We start from the raw sequence: 18,766 nt of genomic DNA on the forward strand, positions 1-18,766 counted from the left end.
CTCAAAAAACTTAACACCCAAACAAAGACCTACCAGAAATACCATTCCAGAACTACGTCCAGCTCTCTCACTATCTCCCCTCTGGTAGCTGCAGCTAAGGATCCTATTTCAGGGTCACATCTGCATCTCTCTGGAAAGGAATGAGAGCGAGAGAACAAGGTCAGTGGGCTTTGCAAGTGGAAGCAAAACTCACAAGGAGAGGAAGCTACCAATGAAAGCGCTGGGGAATAACTGCTCCAAAGGGCACAAGTATCACTCTGAAGAGGGTCACAGAACAGAGCTCAAGCTGTTGGACGGGCACCAAAGAACCATCAGCTCAGAAATGATGGAGCCATAATCTGACATCTGTGCCTGTGAGTCCACAAAAAGAAGGACCCAAAGCCGTTATTTTCCAGGGGTACGTTTTAGTATTGTATTTCAGTGTAACCTTCAAACACACTGAAACAAACTAAATATATTTTGGAGGAAAACCAACACATTTCTCATAAATATTTTATTTGTCAATATAGTTTAATGTTAAAGATGATCATTAGCACTTCAGAGTCAAAGAGTACCATGTAAGTCTTCAGAGCCAACACAGCCCATTCTTTTCATGTTTATACTTATTTAACACACTTTTTCCTCAGCTTCTGAAAGGGAAATATAGGCATCTATTCAGAACTTCTAACACGGTTGAGAACTGAGCCGTATTATCAAAAGAACAGAATAAAGTAGGTAGATGCAGAGGCAGCATCTCCAGAGTCCTTTGTACAACTGAACTTGTTATATGGGTGATGAGCGTATTTTCTTTTTAAATTAACCCTTTACATACATTAGGCAGCGGTTCTATTCAGCCTGTTGAAAGTATCTCACTCAGTGTTAAGCTGGGAGTCTTGGTTTGTGTGTGTTATTTTTTTTTTAAACAAACAGTTGACTTTAGCACCCTGAAGTATTCTTAGCAGCTGTTAAGAGTACACTGATGGGAGATCATACAAGCTATCACCTGAATATTAATACCCAAGCATATGAAGTAATGGACATGGCTTAAACTCCCATAAGCAGAAGAAACAAGCAGCAGTTACACATACTAAAAGATTCAAGGGGACACCATGATAGGACTGTCATGGCACACATTTAGAGAGACACTGAAAAGCCTGGCATTGTATTACAGAGGATGGGCCGAGATGCCATTCATCTCTCAAAACTTCATAAAAATGAAACCCTTTAATCCTGTTTCCTGAAGAGTGCTTGAATCGCTGAAGCATGAACATATTTTCTCTTAGAGCTGTAAAATTATTACAGTTCCTGTATTTCACAACATTAGATGTTGAAAAAGAAAGCATCATCTTTTGCCTTATCTGTGGTTACGTGGTACACTTTCAAGAGCAACTTTTATGAATGACCAGTATCTACAAACAACAAAAGTATAAGGATTGTGATAGTCTAGGAAACATTCTTTGAAATAGTTTAAGTGCAGCAAGAAAAGCATGCGTTTGCCTCATTAGAATAAGGACTCCAGCTCTACACTTTTCCAAAGCAAGCATTTATTCCTTCCAATTATTTTTCATATTAGACAAAAGAATTCAGTATACTTTTTTCAAGAGAAAAAAAAAATGTTGACAGTTGCAATGAACTATTACCTAAAGTGACATTTCATTCTTGCATCTCCTAAAATACATTCATTTATCTCAAGCAGTATTAATCAATTAACAAAAGAGAATGGACACGAAAATTTTTCGGTAGCTTGAGGTACCATGTTCTCTCACTGACTGTGTACAAGTCACTCCCTGAAACACACTCACTTCTATCACAAGAAACTCCTATCTTTTCCCTTTATCCACTGCATCTTTTCTTTCATTGAATTACTGATGAAAGTGCAACTTACTGCATAAAATATGCAAACATATTCAGAATATGTTTGCAGCATGCAGCCAAGAATCTGGGGTAGCTGCCTGCAAGCCTTTACTACGAACAAAAACATGTTCTCTACATCTAGTACATGCAGTTGGCTGACATCCCTAAAACAGTTATTTAGTTATTCCAGAAAATCCTCAAATATGGTCTGTACAAGCTTACGGAATAACATGATTTGTCAAGGATGCTGCTGACACTGTCAATATTCTTCAAGGCAAAGGGCTACAAAGCAGTGTTGGGAATTTTAGCTTGTAATTGCAAATAATAGGCTTTCCCCTCCCCTCTTTTGTTTTTTAAATTTCAGAAGTGTTTTAATAACAAGCCCTAATTAAACAACCTATTTCAGATACCTGCTGCCTTTCCATTTCTTACTTAGCACTGGGCATGATAGATTCAGTCTTGCCTAACCCAAGGTTCCTCTTGCTTGACCTCTTCTGCTTCCTCTTGCATGACCACCCCAGCTGATCCAGCCTCTATACCTCACTTACCTATAGTGGTTTCTTGGGAAGCTGTAGGCTTGAACCTGAAAGCATCTTGCAGGAGCACACACATGGGGATGGAAAGAGTATGCCGCAAAAAGGGTAACACCCGTCATACAGAAAAACGACAGGATGGTTTTGCGCCCTCTAAGACTCTAATCCCAGTAAAGTGGAGCGCATCCCTTCATTTGCAGATGCAGTCAGTAAGTGGTTCACCTCAGATTCCTACTAGAAGCCCATGATAATTAGTGACAAGCCATTTTCACCCTGCATGTGGCACAGATTCTGTAGCTACTAGCATCAGCGAGATTAGTTTTGACACAAATTAGGGTTAAAAAGTTTGTTAGTCTAGAAGCAAGTTTTGATTTTGAAATAAGCCACACATTTTTTACTTTTGCTTAAGAAAGCAGTAAAGTACAAGCAGTCACTTTAGCACTCAATTGCTAAAAATCTCAAGAAATCTCAGAAAACATTTTGTTGTAAAAAAAGATTGATTGTTGTCATGGAGCAAAGAGGAAGAAAAGTATTATCTTCTTATTCTTATGTACAAATCACTTCAACTTTACTAGCAAAACATAACAATGTAAGAAATTAATATAAAACCGAGAGAAGCAATATTTTCTTTGCCGTGAATTGCTACATACTCTTCATTGACTGTAGGCACTCTTAGTCTCTTAAGATACACTTTCTCTTTCAGCTGAAGAGCAGATATTAAACCATTTTTTTTTTCCTGTAAAGCACAATACTGTAAATGTATAATAGTAAAGCATTATAAACAGAAATATTAGATAATAAATTTATTACTGCAAAATACCAAACTAGGTTTCCTTTCTAAAATTATTTTTATGACCTCTCAGTACAGTAGACTTGGCAGGAGAATCCAGTTTGTATTTACAGGTATCTGTTTCGAATGTACTCTCTGTACATGAGGAAGTCATCTCTTCCCAGTGGCTGTATGTTTCCTCTTCCAGCCTGAATGTGTGCATGAAAAATCTCTATTGATTTCTTATCAGCTTTTGGAGGCTGGACTTCATAAATATTGTCTTGAGAAAAGGATGAGATGGGTATTCTGGAAACAAACAAACAAACAAACACACAGAATATTTGGAACTTTAGGTAAAAATTTTCCACAGACAGAGAGGAATATTTCTTTTCCTTGAAATATACATCAGAGTCAATGAAAGGGCAACTTCCCACTAGATAATTCATTTACCTAGATTTTTATCACTACTGCAGACCTGATAAGACCCAGCTTTCCAAGTAGGGTAATTAGGTAAGTTGACACTAATCACATTACAGAATACTTTCTCACTTCCCTCCACTCTGTCCTCATTTCTTCATCCTTCCTCAGATCTGCCACGGTCAGTAAGTACGCAAGCTGAAACAGATCTGTGCCATGCATTATAGCAGATAACAAGAAAACTTTATTGAGCTCTCCACTTAGTAGCAATTATAACAAGCAAGTGGTTATACTCTGAACCAACACATAGAAAGGATTTATCAGATAAGAAATTTCCATCGAATTATCAGGAAACAGCCAGTTTATTACCAGCAACAGCACTCCATACACTGAGACAGCTAATATTTTATGAAAGTATTTTTTAAATAGCTTTGTACCATAAATGCTATCTTTGAATCCTAATACATAAACTTACTCATCTTATGAGAAAAACATGTAGTTCGAAAGTTTACAAGAACCTGAGTATGTCAGACCTTTTCTAAATACTGTTGTAAATCAGACTCACTCATAACAGTCTTTTTTCAATGGTGCCCAGTGATAGGACAAGAGGGAATGGGCACAAACCGGAACTTAGGAAGTTCCATCTAAACACGAGGAGGGACTTCTTTACTTTGAGGGTGGCAGAGCATTGGAACAGGCTGCCCAGAGAGGTGGTGGAGTCTCCCACTCTGGAGACATTCAAAACCCGCCTGGATGCCATCCTGAGCAACCTGCTGTAGGTGATCCCGCTCTGGCAGGGGGGTTGGACTAGATGATCTCCAGAGGTCCCTTTCAACCCTGACCATTCTGTGATTCTGTGATAAAGTAGAAACTGGTATTTTAACTGTAACTCTTGAAAACCTGTATAGCCAACAGGTGAAATAAAGCGATTGTTTCCCCCTATTCAGGGCTTGAGCTACCACATTTGGAGAACTGTGCCTCCAGTACATGATAGACAATTAAATACTTGGATGAGTTCAGCAAAGGTCACCAAGATGATTAGAGAGCTGGAGCACATGGCATACGAAGAGAGGCTGTAAGCACTGGGTTTGTCCAGCCCTGAGAAGAGAAGCTAAGGGCCACCTTCTTGCTGTCAGCAACTACCTAATGGGAGGGTATAGATAGCGTAAAGCCAGACTCTTCTTGGAGTGCATGATTAAAAGACAAATTTCAAAAAGGGAATACAAATTGCAACATGGAACCTTTTGATAAGATATAAGGGAACTTTTTTTCCACTGTGAGGGTGGTTTAACACTGGAATGGGTTGCTCAGAGAGGCTGTGGAACCTCCATCCTTAAGGACAATCAAAATGCAAGGGTACATAGCCCTGAGCAACCTCATCTAATTTGGTCCTCCTCTGAGCAGTGGACGAGATCAGATGACCTCCACGGTCCTTTCCAATTTATAATATTCTATGGTTCTAAGCCAAACACTTCAGTAGTAATGTGTTCTCCACAATCAACTGCAAGGTAGCAAGAGAACTATTTATACACAATACATAATAAATTAATAAACATTAAAAGTATTGTGTAGTAAATCACTTTCATTTTAAAGCACTTCAGCTATTGTGAAAACTGTATTCACAAATATACTATGTACATTTCCCAGCAGTATTTTACTAATTTATTTATAAAATATTCCCAGCACTGAACAGTATAGATGCTTAACCTGTATAATAGCAGATCAGTTTGGATTCCATAACAGAACATTCAAAGACTAACACGTTGCCACCTGAAGGTAACATATGCATTAACTTTTCCTGCTGTCAATACTATTTGATTTAGAGGAAATCAAAGTTTGAAATGAACTCTAGGGAAAAATGATCCGACAGAACTATAATTATCTAGAACAGTGGATGCAATGCATCTATAAATACTAAACCGGAGAAGTAAATTCTTTCTCAATTATGAAAAAAAAATGACATTAATGTTTTAAATAATTCTCTAAATCATCAGTTTCATACATTTTTAGCTCCTATGTCAGCTGGAAAAGCTAATTTACTTTCTAGCTAGCTACTAAAACACTGCTGCTTTATAAATACTCTCTATAAAAAAGCTGCCCAAGTATTCAGTACAACACAAAGATTTCATTTCTAGAGACTCACCTTCCTACCACCACATACACTGAACACTTCTCTAAATCAGATCTTTCCTTCTAGGTTGAACCAAAATTTCATGGGGCCAATTAGCCTGTCTCATGGAGTAGCTACCAGCAATTTTTGAGGGCAGATTATTAAAACAGAACAGGTACTTAACAATCCCTTCTCCAGTATATCCTCCTGTATTTGAGCAAATGGGATTTAGGATCTACCTCAGGAAAAATTTGAAACTATAGTACTGTTTCATGAAAAGTCATTTCCACAGGTTTCCACTGTTTTGTCTAGTATCTGATACTCATAGAATCCTGTGGGAATAAGTTCCGTTACTTGTGTCTGACGTGACATTCCATTCACTTGTAACCATGGGCCTTGGTTCCTCGTAATTCTTACACTGGGAGAAATGGTGAACAGTCATTCTGTTTGTCTCCTCCACATCACTATCATACAACCAAGTGTATTCCATCTCTCCTCATATGCTAGTTATTTTCTGATCAACCTTGTCACCTTAGTCTGCCATTTATGCAGAGTTCCAAGGTCTTCTCCTTCCTCTTAGATAATGCAGTGAGGACCAAAACTGTATTTAATACCTGAGATATTTTTAACTAGCTTTTCATTTGTCAGCTACTATTTCAGCTACTGAAGACAAATTTTCTAAATACTTTACATAATATTATATTGGAATAGTAGCCAGTGCCAGTGGCTGAAAAACAGTCAGAATGCCATTGTTAAATATTTTATGAGCACATGCACATATTTTTGGGCTTAAAACTTCCCAGGCAAGAAATTACAGCAGCAACTTACTGTCAAAGCTCACCATTTCCAAAAGCAAACATCAACCAGCCCAAATGCAATGAAGATTCGTAGACAGATATTAGCATCGCTGTCATATTCCACAGAAGCCACAGTCATGAGTCACTATCTGTGTGCTCTTCAAGAGACAAGAACTTTTTTTGTGTGTGTATAATCTCCTCTTTCAAAGGGAAAAAACAAGGAACAATGACTTTGAAGAACTGGAACACTCAAATGATGGCAGACCCCTTCTGTAGATGAAATGCAGTAATAATCTTGTAGATGCATTATGAGCATAAACTAATGTTTTTCACTGTCTCTAAACCAAAAAACTTGCTCCCTTATTTTGTAGTCTTTTATTTTATTAAAATATGTTGGATTTCGGATGTTTCATCATGTAATGGTTTGTTAGTTTTATAGAATGACTGCAATGTGTTATGTGATATAGTATGCCTAATATTCTACTACAACTGGAATATGGTATAAAAAGTAAAAAGATTTCAATATTAAAGTAATATTTTTCAATTTCATATTTAAATTTGTATTTTTCCATTTTACATAGCAATAAAGTCAGTTGATTATACTTTGACTGCAATGATAGAATTACTTATACAGGTATTTGAGACAATAAAATCACACTGTTTGGCTGTGTACTTAAAACCAAATTACATTTTACCAGGATGGAGACAGAATTTGCTAGGTTAGGTCATAGAAACATTTGGCCATTCTAGAATTAGAGAAAAAAGTAAAGCTAAAGTGAAGCCTTACTGCATAGAATACATCTTTAATTTTCCTTATTTTAGATGATATGACGATTTTTATGTTTCTCTTAAACAACACAAAACTCTTATTTCAAAGGAGTTGAAATTCTTCTGAAGACTTCAACCTGTGCTATTATGCTCTCACCAAATCAGTGTTTTATTTTAGTTTCTGTTGGTAAACTCTATGACTAATACCATGGAAATTCTGTCATACTTAACCTTTTCTTTCTTTTTTTTTTTTTGCCGAAAGAGTGATAGTTTCTTCTCATTATCACTATCAAATTCTTCTTAAAAAAATAAGCTGGGTCTTTTCAGACCTGGTACCAAACATTAGTCTATCTAAATTTATATCTAGATGCTTTAAAAGTAGATTGCTTTTCAAAGCACCCACAGCTTCTGCAGGTACTTACTTATCTAGTTTAAAGCATTCGAACTGAGACTCTAGCAATGGTATTTGACAGCAGCACACTGTACTAACTTACCAATGTTACTAACACCAAAAGATGTCGCTTACTCAAATGTAGCTGGCCTGTCTGGTCCGCTAGCAAGTGAACAATTAAGTAAAAAAACCAAAGCCGTAACACTAATTTGATCCCTTCTCTATTTATTGATTTGTTTCTAAAGACATGACATTTCTGAAGCACTAATGAGTCAAAAGTCATCTCCTAAGGCACGATGGAAATTGGACAGCAAAGTGTATTTAATTTTGAGCCTTTAGTAACAAAATCCCAATTTTCCACTTACTTGCTTCAACATGATAAAAATATATTGAAAGAACAGCATGCCAATTTTGATTAATAACCCTGTATTAAGCTGTAACTATTTGTAGAGTGCTTATATTATCCAGTCATTTAATTAAAGTCATTTCTCTAACACTATTCATGTAAAAATCTAATCTACTTAATAAGTTTACTATCTTACAACGGAGTCATGAAGGAGAGCATATTATTTATGACTTGGCTATCAGGTCTCCCTAGAGACCTGTAGCTCTATGGCCTCCCAATGAAAATTACATAGATAGGAACATAAACACCATGTGGTGAAGGACAGCACCCTTGACATGCAAAGTACAGTTATTTTCATCCCACCTGTGAACAGGCTTCATGGTGTTATGGTTTCACCAAAAGTAACATTCTGTCTACAGTAAAAGAAGATACAACTAAAATCTTCAGTTACAACAACTATGTTCCATACTTTGAAGGAAAAGCACATGGTGATGTGCTTAGCTCTCAGAAATACAGCAGTCACTAGAAAGCCACCACATTCATTTCAACATTGATTTCTTTCTCCTCAAGGCTCTAAAGTATATCTAAAGGAGACAAAATGTACTCTGTTGCCTTGTTTCAATCCTAAGCAAATACATCCGACCTACAAAACTCGAGCAAATCCAGAGTTTTTGTTTGGGCCTCCCGCCTCCCCCCCAGATGGCATCCCTTCAAATTGCTGGCCATCCTCTTGAAAGAGCCTTCAACAGAATTTTCCTTCTGTAACTTACACAGCTGACCAGCAGCAAAACCTGGACTGCATTCAGGACCCACAACAACTACCTGAAACTGCAATGGCATGTACAGTTTCAAAGGATAGAGAAAGAAGAGGCTCTCTTTACACAGGTATACATTTAAATGAGCATTTTACAATCCAAATTAGAAGGCGCTTCTCTACAGTGCAAATAGAGGGAATATGAGAGAAGGTCAGAACATCTGATACAGAAAGGTGATCTCTGAGGAAAGATAAATCTTAAGTAGGGATGATTCATGCTGACCACAAACTAATTCAAAATTTAACGACTGAACACACGAAGTAACCTAGGGGTAGTGCAGGACAAAAAAAAAAAAAAAAAAGTATCAGAAGAACTCACAAAAAAATAAAAGAAGGAATACTGTGTTTCTTTTTGGAAAGGAAAAGCTTAGACTTACTTTTTCAAATAGGATTACTTGAGGAAGACAGTTTTCTTAAATTGATGAACAGAAATTTATCAATTCACAGAGAAGACAGAGGGACAGGTTGAAGAAGGGTCCTGAGAATTTTCATTAACAATTCTAAAAGTAGATGAGCTAAGGTTGCATATAGTTTAGCACTCTTTGATTTTAGTTAGAGATTTAATACTACAAAATCCCAAATTCAACAAAACCATAATATACAATATAGAAATAATTAGATTTCCTGTCATATTTCACAGGAATGTTTTACAGTCACATTTTTAGAGGATATGATCTCAATGCTGCTGACGTTAGGATCAAAATGAGACTTCATAGGCCAAAGTGAGAAACATCAGCCCTCTAACCCCAAAATAAAATTAAAAATACCCCACAAGTTTCAAGCCATGGAACCTCTGAAGTATTTTAACAGTGATCACTATAGTAAAAGACACAATAGTTCTTTATTTAAAATTTGGAACAAGGCAAATTTAATAACAGAACATATTTTCACACATTAAAAAAAAAAAGAATTGAAGGCCAATTATAAAACTCAAAATGTTTTTTTTTCTAGTCTTGTGAGACTACTGCATTAGCCTTTAAATACATGACCCATGGAAACGCTAAACCAGGTAGACAGCAGATACAGACAAATTAAATTTTTATGTGTGTTGCAGTGACAACAAGGTCGCTGTCACGTCAGAATTGTACTGAACTTTTGTTTTATAGCTCAAAGTACTTTTTCAGGTTAAAAAAAAGCCCTTGGGTTTTGACAGATGATGGCTAAATTTCATCACAATTCACATATTCTGAAGGTATGCATGCCACTGTTAGAGGCTTTTTTTTGCATTAATGGACGGTATGAAATTTGAGATGTATAGTTTTGTTCAGGATTCAGTGTAGATAGGGAGGAAATATAGAGGTCAAGTGTGAACATTCAGGTAATTAAAATGTATTTATGGTTCTTAATTTGAAACAGACATCAATAACTGAATATTATTATCTAAATCAGTATGACGCATATGAATGCTAACAGTTTCATTGTTAAAATAACACAGAGCATTCAATTGACAACTCTACCAAAAATACCAGGCACATAAGCTTTTTCATCTGAAAAGTTCAGAGCTCAATATTGACAGAACAGATGAATGGGAAAAAGATAATTCTTCCTACATACATGGGGATCTGAAGCACAAGGAGTTCAAACCATTTTCCCAAGATCCCTGGAAGAAGCACATGCTCTGCTCCCCAGTCTGTCAAAAGGGTGCTATGCAAGATGACTGACCCCATCTAACAAATTGCCAGCAGACACATAAGAAAGTTTTGCTGCATTTCACCCTGTGGCTCTGCCTCTTCTGGGCTGACCCTGGTGATAACGGGGACCTTCACTGGTCTAAATAATCTTATTAATCTACCAGGAAACTATTTGCTTTTTTTGCTGAATTAGTTTGCTGCAGACTGATGAGCTGAACTGATTTATGGAGCACTGGAGAAAGTAGCAAAGCTTGAACAACTAACTGAAAAAGTATGTGATAAGGAAGGAGGGAAAGAGCAGGACCTCCCCCTCTTGGTGGCAACGAGCTGTTAGAATTGGCTCAGCTATTTTGCTAACTTCTCCCATCAAATCCAGTAATGCTGTTACTTAAACCATAATACCAAACCATTTCACCTGTCAAACTTCAGTACAGCATACCCCCTCTATGCCAGGGGGTGGGGGGGTGGAACTAGGTGATCTTCAATGTCCCCTCCAACCTAAACCATTCTATGATTCTATGATTTTATAAACCATCACAACATGGACTTACTTATTCCCTTCACACCCCAGCCAGCTCTTTTCTGGAGAGTCCTACAACTCCGATCATACTTTTTGCTTTTCCCCAGAGCCTTCCTGGTAGTATTCTTTTTGAGATGTGTGACTAAAAATGAACAGAGCATTCAAGCCCAAAATGACAAAATGATTCCTTTTATGTGGTGTTGATTCCCAATACTCTTTTGTCTTTTCTAGCCAACACGAAGTACCGAGTACTTTCAGGAAAGTGCCCACAGTGACTTTAAAACCACTTCTCCAGAATATAAAATGAAGATACTCTCAATAACAGTCAGCTTAGTCAAGCCATTTTGCAAGAGACAAACACACAGACAGTACCAAAGCCATTCAGAATCTCAATGAAGGGCAATCTTTCATCTTCAGACAGAACACAAAATCCAGGTAATTTATAAACAGCCTGAGCAGTAAATTTCAAGAGAATTCTCACAGGCAATAAATGCTGGAGAATCACAGAAGTGCTTTGTTTAAAATACTGTTAGTCAGAAAGAGGAAAGATTCAAATTAAGTGAGGAAGACTAATCCTTAAAGCTACTTTTAGAATACAAGAATAGTGAATATATGTGAGTCAAAAGAACAAGAGAAACTAAAGTTGTAACACAACTATATTGGATCAGTTAACCCAAAAGTGGTTAATTACCCTCATCTCTGCTCTGAATCAAGTGCTAATAGTGAGCTAATAGTGAGCTACATACTTTTATTTTATTTAGAGGTATACAGAGGTTTAGATCATACACGCTTCTTAAAATACAGCTGCTAAATATGAGATCTAGTACAAGGACATCTCAAAGTAAAATGAATCCAAATAATCACCAAACAGGAAAGGATTTCATCCATCATAGAGGCAAAGAGTTTTTAGTTAAGGAGGGAAGTAAGGTAGATGACTCCAAATTTAACAGAGATATTTACATCTCCAGGGACTTGAAGAAGTGCTTGTTTTAATTAAGAGGCACAGCTATCCTGTTTCCAAGAAAAGGAAGAAATAAAATGGGTTGTAGGTAAAACCACAGTATCTATTCAGATCCTTCTCTGGAGATTTCAAAGGGGAGACTACAGATAAAAAATCCTGCGGAAGATGCTGCTCTGACAAAGGGTTGTCTAGCAAGAAGAGCAGAATATGTGTTTGGTTATTTTTGAAGAAAAAGGAAACCCCGACTGTCATCTTATCAGTAGAAGACAGCAACTAGATAAGACACCTTTGTGATTAAGCTTAGTGTAAACAGATGACAGAATATAAACAATTTATTCACCTACATTTTCCATGAATATTCATACAATTCCATACTTTGTGAATAAATCCTTTCATTTAAGTTTATCTAACTTCTGATGTGAAGCAACATATTGGGGTGCATATTTGAAGCAGAGAGCATGCAAAAGAGCACTCTACTGTGAAACTATCAACACACTTGATAACTTGTAATTTCCACAAGTGAATTGTTGACTAATTATGGCGCCTTTTGATTCACTGTTTCCACAGCAGTGTCAAGAAACCATCTAGATATTTCGCATGGGCTTAATATGAAAAATAAATATACTTAACACTCTGAACATCCTTTATTCATTTACTTCTGCCTTTCAACATAAGGAACTCCCCAAGAACTCCTAAGATGTGAATACACAGAAAGATGTCAAGTTCAATACCGTTTACTTTAGTACAGTAATAAATGAGTGATAATGCCATGTTTACAAATATAAAGCTATTTTTTATCTAATCCTCTAAGAAATAGACCTTATGCTAACAAAGTCATATGGAAGTACGGAATGAACAACAGAATTGCTCTAAACTGAGGTAACAGCTTTCAAAAGTAACTAGGGTTGTAAAACACTTCATTAAAATTAGAAAATTTTCTGCTCTATTTTTACTTAGATATTTTATAGTGGTATTATAGATTATACTCCAGTAGAGCATTTAATTAACAAAAGTGTTGGTCTCTTCTCCCAAGTAACAAGTGATAGGACAACAGAAAACAGCCTCAAGTTGCACCAGGGGAGGTTTAGATTAGATATTAGGAAAAAATTCTGCACAGAAAGGGTTGTCAAGCATTGGAACAGGCTGCCCTGGGAAGTGGTGGAATCATCATCCCTGGAGGTATTTAAAAGATAGGTAGATGTGGTGCTGAGGGACGTGATTTAGTGGTCGTTTTGGCAGTGTTAGGTTGATGGTTGGACTCGATCTTAAAGGTCCTTTCCAACCTAGACAATTCTATGATTATAAAATATAGGGTGCTCCACTGTTCACTGAAATTTGTTTCATTACTTTTATCTTGGTGAGAAAATAATGTATACAATCTGCACATTATAAACACACAAACAAACAGTAAAAAAGCCCATATATAACTTGTACATAGCTGCTAACTTGTCGATAGATAGTTGCTACTCAATTTGAGTCATCTTTGATCAACACTTGGATGACAAGCAGAATCTAGGTAGTCTTGATTTAAAAAAAAAAATACAGATTTAACATCAAGGGAACTTTTGAAAACACAGACTATATTATATATTTCTTAAGACACAGCATGTGTTTCAAATATTTAAGGAGAACATAGCCCTGGATCATGCTGGTCCAGGTTCTCCTGCTTGAGCATCATTAGTGCCCTGCAAAACCGAAGAGGAGAGTAGATACTTATGTATGAATTAAAGTTGGTTCACAAGCATTGTTGCTATATTGCATAGGCCACAGTGGGCACGGGCACAGCACTCTTCTCCAAAAGTGCTGCAGTGACTCAAAACACTCGATTCCCTGTTTGGAAGGGAATCGAATTTCTCAAGAGTCCTAGATGCAAGAAGTACATTTGGAAAGTGATTGAGAGTAGATTTTTTCTACAGTATTATTTATACCATAACACAATGAGTACTAGGGAACTAAGAACAGGTGCACTGTGTCAGCCAACAGTAATTACACTACAGTACTCAAAGTCTCTCTTCACATACGTGATAATAGACTGTGCTAAAAGTAGTCCAGCTCTGTTTAGCTCTAACTAAAATTCTACCCTTTTTTCCTTCATGGAATTTCTATGAACAAGAAGGGGAACTTCAATATCCTGCCACATTCTCCGCTCCTCTTCATTATTATTTCACTTCATCACTGTAGTCCCTGTATAAGTATCCATTTTTGCTTCTAATCTATCCTTACAGTTTCTACATTTAAGCCAGAAGCTTCTCTTCAGTATTTCTACAATGCATATCTGAGTTCATAAATATCATTGAAGTGACATTGTAAAAATAAGAAATATTTCTTTCGATATTAGCTTTATGTATTTGCTAAAAATGGCCACAAGATTTAAGGTTGTGAGGTGTTTTCATTTGTTTTTTTTTTTTTTTAAGATTGAAAAAAGATGTAAAGAAAAAAAAAGATTTTATTGAAAAGTGTGGAAATAACAGCAACTAACCTAAGTCAAAATTGTATCTCACTGCTGATGAGAAACCAAAGTTTTAGATTGCGTACTTCATTTTACCATTAAAAGAAATGGGGTTTAATTGCATTTGTATCTAGAAGGAACCACTGGAGAATCAAATTTGCCAGATTTTTTTCACTTTAAAATGCACCTAACATCAAATAAATACAAGTTACCATAATTTTTCAATTTCTTTAGGTGCTCCTTGAGAAACAAGGAAATATACAGTCCAACAAGAGCAAGATGTGCCTCAGCTGCTGTAACTGCAAACCCTCTCTCAACCTAATCTTGAGTATAGTATGTTCGTGCTGTTTTATCTCAAAGAAGTTAGTGTATTCTCCAAGAAAATTCCTGATTCAGAGCAGCAATTCAAACTCATAAGAGAAAGCTTCCTTCTTTCAGAATTGAACAACATGCTTTAAAGAATAGCTACGGTTATGACTTTTCTTGAAAGAACAATCTATCATCATCCAAATAGTATTTAAATGTTTTTAAAAAGTTGCAAAACAAAAGCTGAAGAATTTTTTTAAAGCTGTATAAAGATATACTTGCAAGAAAAAAAAATACTGACTGTAAGATACCCTGTTTCCTCTCAGATCTGCACAGAATGGCATGCTTGGTAGAACTGGTAGAGAAAGATGATCTACATGACTTCAAGAGGAGGAGTGAGAGAAGGTAGAGAGTTGTGTGCTTTATGACTTTTACACTTCCACTATTCAGAAGCACATGGAAATTACACTTGGGAAAGGAGAAAAATGAACATCTGACTACCCAAACCCCGCCAGAATTATGTGTATAGACTCTCTTTACTGTATTCATTTTAAAGCAGCATAGCATGTGGAATAATTTACTCCACCTTAAGGGGGCAAGAAAAGAATGATTATCTCCTACACTGTCAAACATGCTGGGAGATTTTGCAATTACAAAAAAAGGAAATCACCTTTGTTGATAGTAAAAGTATTCCTATTATTATACATTAATTTCTTAATAACCATTTCCCTTTTATTATAAAACTACAGGCACATTTACCTACGAAGTATAAGCTTATTAATGATGAACCACGCATGGTGGTATCATCACTTCAAACGTATATAATACCAAATGACTAAGCACTGATATTAGGCAGTATTGTCACATATACAATATTAAATCTGTTTCATGTTATCCTGCTCCCTCAGCCCCACTGAGACACCCCCAGGCTCCATCCCTGCTTGGGTAAGACCTACGTTCAAGGTTCCCTCACTTGCCCAGCACAGAGGGGGTGGACTAGAGGCAGTGCAGAAAACAAAGCTGAGGCTTCTGTAAATCAATGGATTGCAGTAAAGGTCTCGCAGTCCTAGGAAGTGGCTGTGCTGTTGGGTAAGAGATCACATACCCCAGAGACAAAAGTAAATAAAAGCCTAACTTGGTGAAACTTTAAGCTGCCTACAGTACAGGAAGATGTCAACTGGGAAGATAGGACTTGATCATCTAAATCCTAAGACCCACTTCAATAATAGTATGGCGTTTGGATAATATCATAATATCTTTTTTTATATGAGTACTAGGAAATGATTCAAATGATCTAGCCCATCACTAGAGGCCATTCTTGCACAGCAACAATCAATCCATGATCACGAAAAGTTAAATTCCTTATTTTGGTATAAATTAAATATGTGCACCTATTGTCATTTAATGTTAGAGTTATTTTTCATATTAGTGGAAAGTTATTCCATTCACAACAGAATACATAGAACTTACTCCACATGGCAGATGGCCCTGGGGAGCAATCCTCCTACCATCCCACCACAACTGGCTCTGTTGAATATGGCTCCCACACTAATCTTTGGGGATTAAAGTATTCAAGAACTGTTTCTTTGACAGGAAGCGTTTGGAGCTTGATCTTTCCTTACAACCTACCATCACCTACTTACCTGTTTGGAACAAGATGCAAAAATTTCTATTGTAACAAATGAACTCACTGACAAATGCATACAACCAGTATGTAACAAAGACTGGACAACCAAAAAACCCAAGGAGATATTTCTGATGAAGACGTAGCAGACTTTAATTGTTAAAATAACATCTATGCAAGATTCAAGATGCTCTTTTCTTCAGTAAAAACACTCTGCATACCGATTAAAGCTAGCCTAGATCCTCTGACTTCACTAACACAAATGGACGAGTGCACAAAACAAAGCAGGAATCAATTCCCACTTTACCCTACTCTCTCCATCACTCACCAGAAATATAAAAATATAAAAATATCCCATTTGATCTCTCCAGACTCCTCAAATGTCCACTAAAACAAATACAGTGCACTTGTAGCCTTCTCAGAACAACTAAATTCAAGTAACTGCACGCTAAAGACTGAATTGCAACTTTGAATGTTTTTTTAATGAACAATACGCAAGTCAACCAATCCCTTTCAAACTACTGCTTTCAAAAGTAACCACAGGAAGAAGAAATTGCCATTTAAACTCAGTAGCTTCAGCACTTTGTGTTGTGATAACTCAGGATTGCTAAGAATTTTGAATACAAAAATCTTGGCATTTGAAAAACTAAAAACCCTCCAAACCAAAAACCAAACCAAACTAATAATAATAATAATAATAATAATAATAATAATAATAACAACAAACCACAAACCAAACAAGCAAAAAAAAACCCCAAACCTAGAAAAACCCACCAATCCCCCCAAACCACAAAAAATAAACCACAAAAAATACACTTTTTTTTTTAAGTTACAAGGGAGAAGTAGGAACCCAATTCTTCATGCTATGCAGTAAAAGCATCAGAAGTATGACTCTCAAACAATTTAACATCAAATTTACTTGATGATTTTTCAGGTCTAATGACAAAAGCAAAAACAGGGTAAAGGGAAAAAGAAAAAAAAATACTTACAAATTTATAACCCTATCCAAGTGGTGTTTTGAGCAGAATTGCTGGCTGCTCTTGTCTTGTTTATGCTGACTCTGTCCCAGCTGAACAAACCTGTGGAGAGCAGTAGATAGGAATATAAACCAAAGAAATACAAGAATTATCCCCCAAAAATTCAGCAAATGCAAGAAAATGAAAGAAAAAAAAATGAGTCTTTAAGTCATGTTATATGTCACTGATCATGATCTACCTATCTGGTAAACAAGAGGAATTTCTAAAACTTGACAGTAGGCGCATGTGAGAAGTCAGCAGGTCCTTTTAGCTTGAAGAAGATTTGGTGGATGTCACCTAGTATGTCATGGGATAGAAACAGGCCTCCTCTCCCACAAAACAGACAGCAACTTCCTATGTCTTTTTCAAAGAAGTCAGTCAGATGAATAGCTTATGGGAAAAATCAGCAGAAGAGCTAGAAAGTCTCTCAAGTTTCAGATTTAAGTCAGTCGTCAGCCACATTCAATCTACTTTATGCAGCTGAAATGCTGTTAGTCCAGATCACTTATTTACAAGCACAACCTTTTGGGAGAATTCTCCCATCTACAAATACTTGCTGGAAGACACTGGACGTGGAAAATACTGTGATGGCTTTTTTTCTTGGCAATGAATTGGAGCAAAATCGAAAAAAAATATAGTTAATCACTAATCTTATTCACTCAGTCTAACAGGAAAAGTCAGAGGGTTTCAAATATATGTATATGTAGTTATCTCACACTCAAACTCAATTTGATCATGTTCCAACGCATCTGTGCTACTGAAAACAGAAGTGTTGTGATTTAATACTTTAATTTTTTTGAGGTGGAGGGTTTTTCTTAATAGTTAGCTTCCATTTAGCTTAAAAATAGTCTTATTTGTCTATTTCAGAATTATTTACTACATTTTAACAGGGGACAATTAACAGTGCAAAAGCAATCACATGGAAGAGCATACAGAAGACAAAGGAACAATAAATTCCTAAACAACTTATTGTGGCTTTTATTTCTACTCCATTCAGATTTTATACTGTAGAAACAAAAGCCTCAGAAACATGTGACAACACTTTGGATGCTGAAGGAATAAATACTTACATTTCTAAGAGAATTATAAGTGGAAATAAAGAAAATTAAGATCTTCTAGTGCAGGAGCTTACCATTGAAATGAGCTTAAAAGAACAAATAAAGGCAAACTAAAGGTGTAAGTATTTTTATTAATTGCTTCAAATTATCCACTATTCTGAAACAAACAACGCCTAAATCAATACAAGCAAGTTACCAGACATCAATAAGATACCACGCACAGCTGATCTGCAGTATACATCTGCAAATTATTTGAGGAACCTCCTCTCCCTTCCAACCTCAACCAAACCGTGCTTCTGTGATTTCTGTTTTGATGACAATTAACTTAAGTTACCTCAGCCATCAGTGAAAATCGGCTGAACGCATTCAAATTACTTCTCATTTGCATATAGCCTTAATATAGATCAGTTGACATAAAGTGAC

At 36.3% G+C, this 18,766-nt stretch overlaps 1 protein-coding gene across 1 annotated transcript in view; it reads right to left on the minus strand.

Annotated features, from left to right (window-relative positions):
• Positions 1 to 2,953: 2,953 nt before the first annotated feature.
• FIG4 (FIG4 phosphoinositide 5-phosphatase) overlaps positions 2,954 to 18,766 on the minus strand; it is a 72,763-nt gene continuing 56,950 nt past the window's right edge. Inside the window, exons 22-23 of the mRNA XM_082481325.1 lie at positions 17,259 to 17,348; positions 2,954 to 3,441 (exon numbers count right to left, since the gene is read on the minus strand). Of these exons, the coding sequence (XP_082337451.1) occupies positions 3,264 to 3,441; positions 17,259 to 17,348 (268 nt within the window). The 3' untranslated portion in view covers positions 2,954 to 3,263. The remainder of the gene's footprint in view (positions 3,442 to 17,258; positions 17,349 to 18,766) is intronic.

The sequence above is a fragment of the Vanellus vanellus genome (assembly GCF_965231255.1).
Source record: "Vanellus vanellus genome assembly, chromosome: 3".
Classification (NCBI taxonomy): Eukaryota; Metazoa; Chordata; class Aves; order Charadriiformes; family Charadriidae; genus Vanellus; species Vanellus vanellus.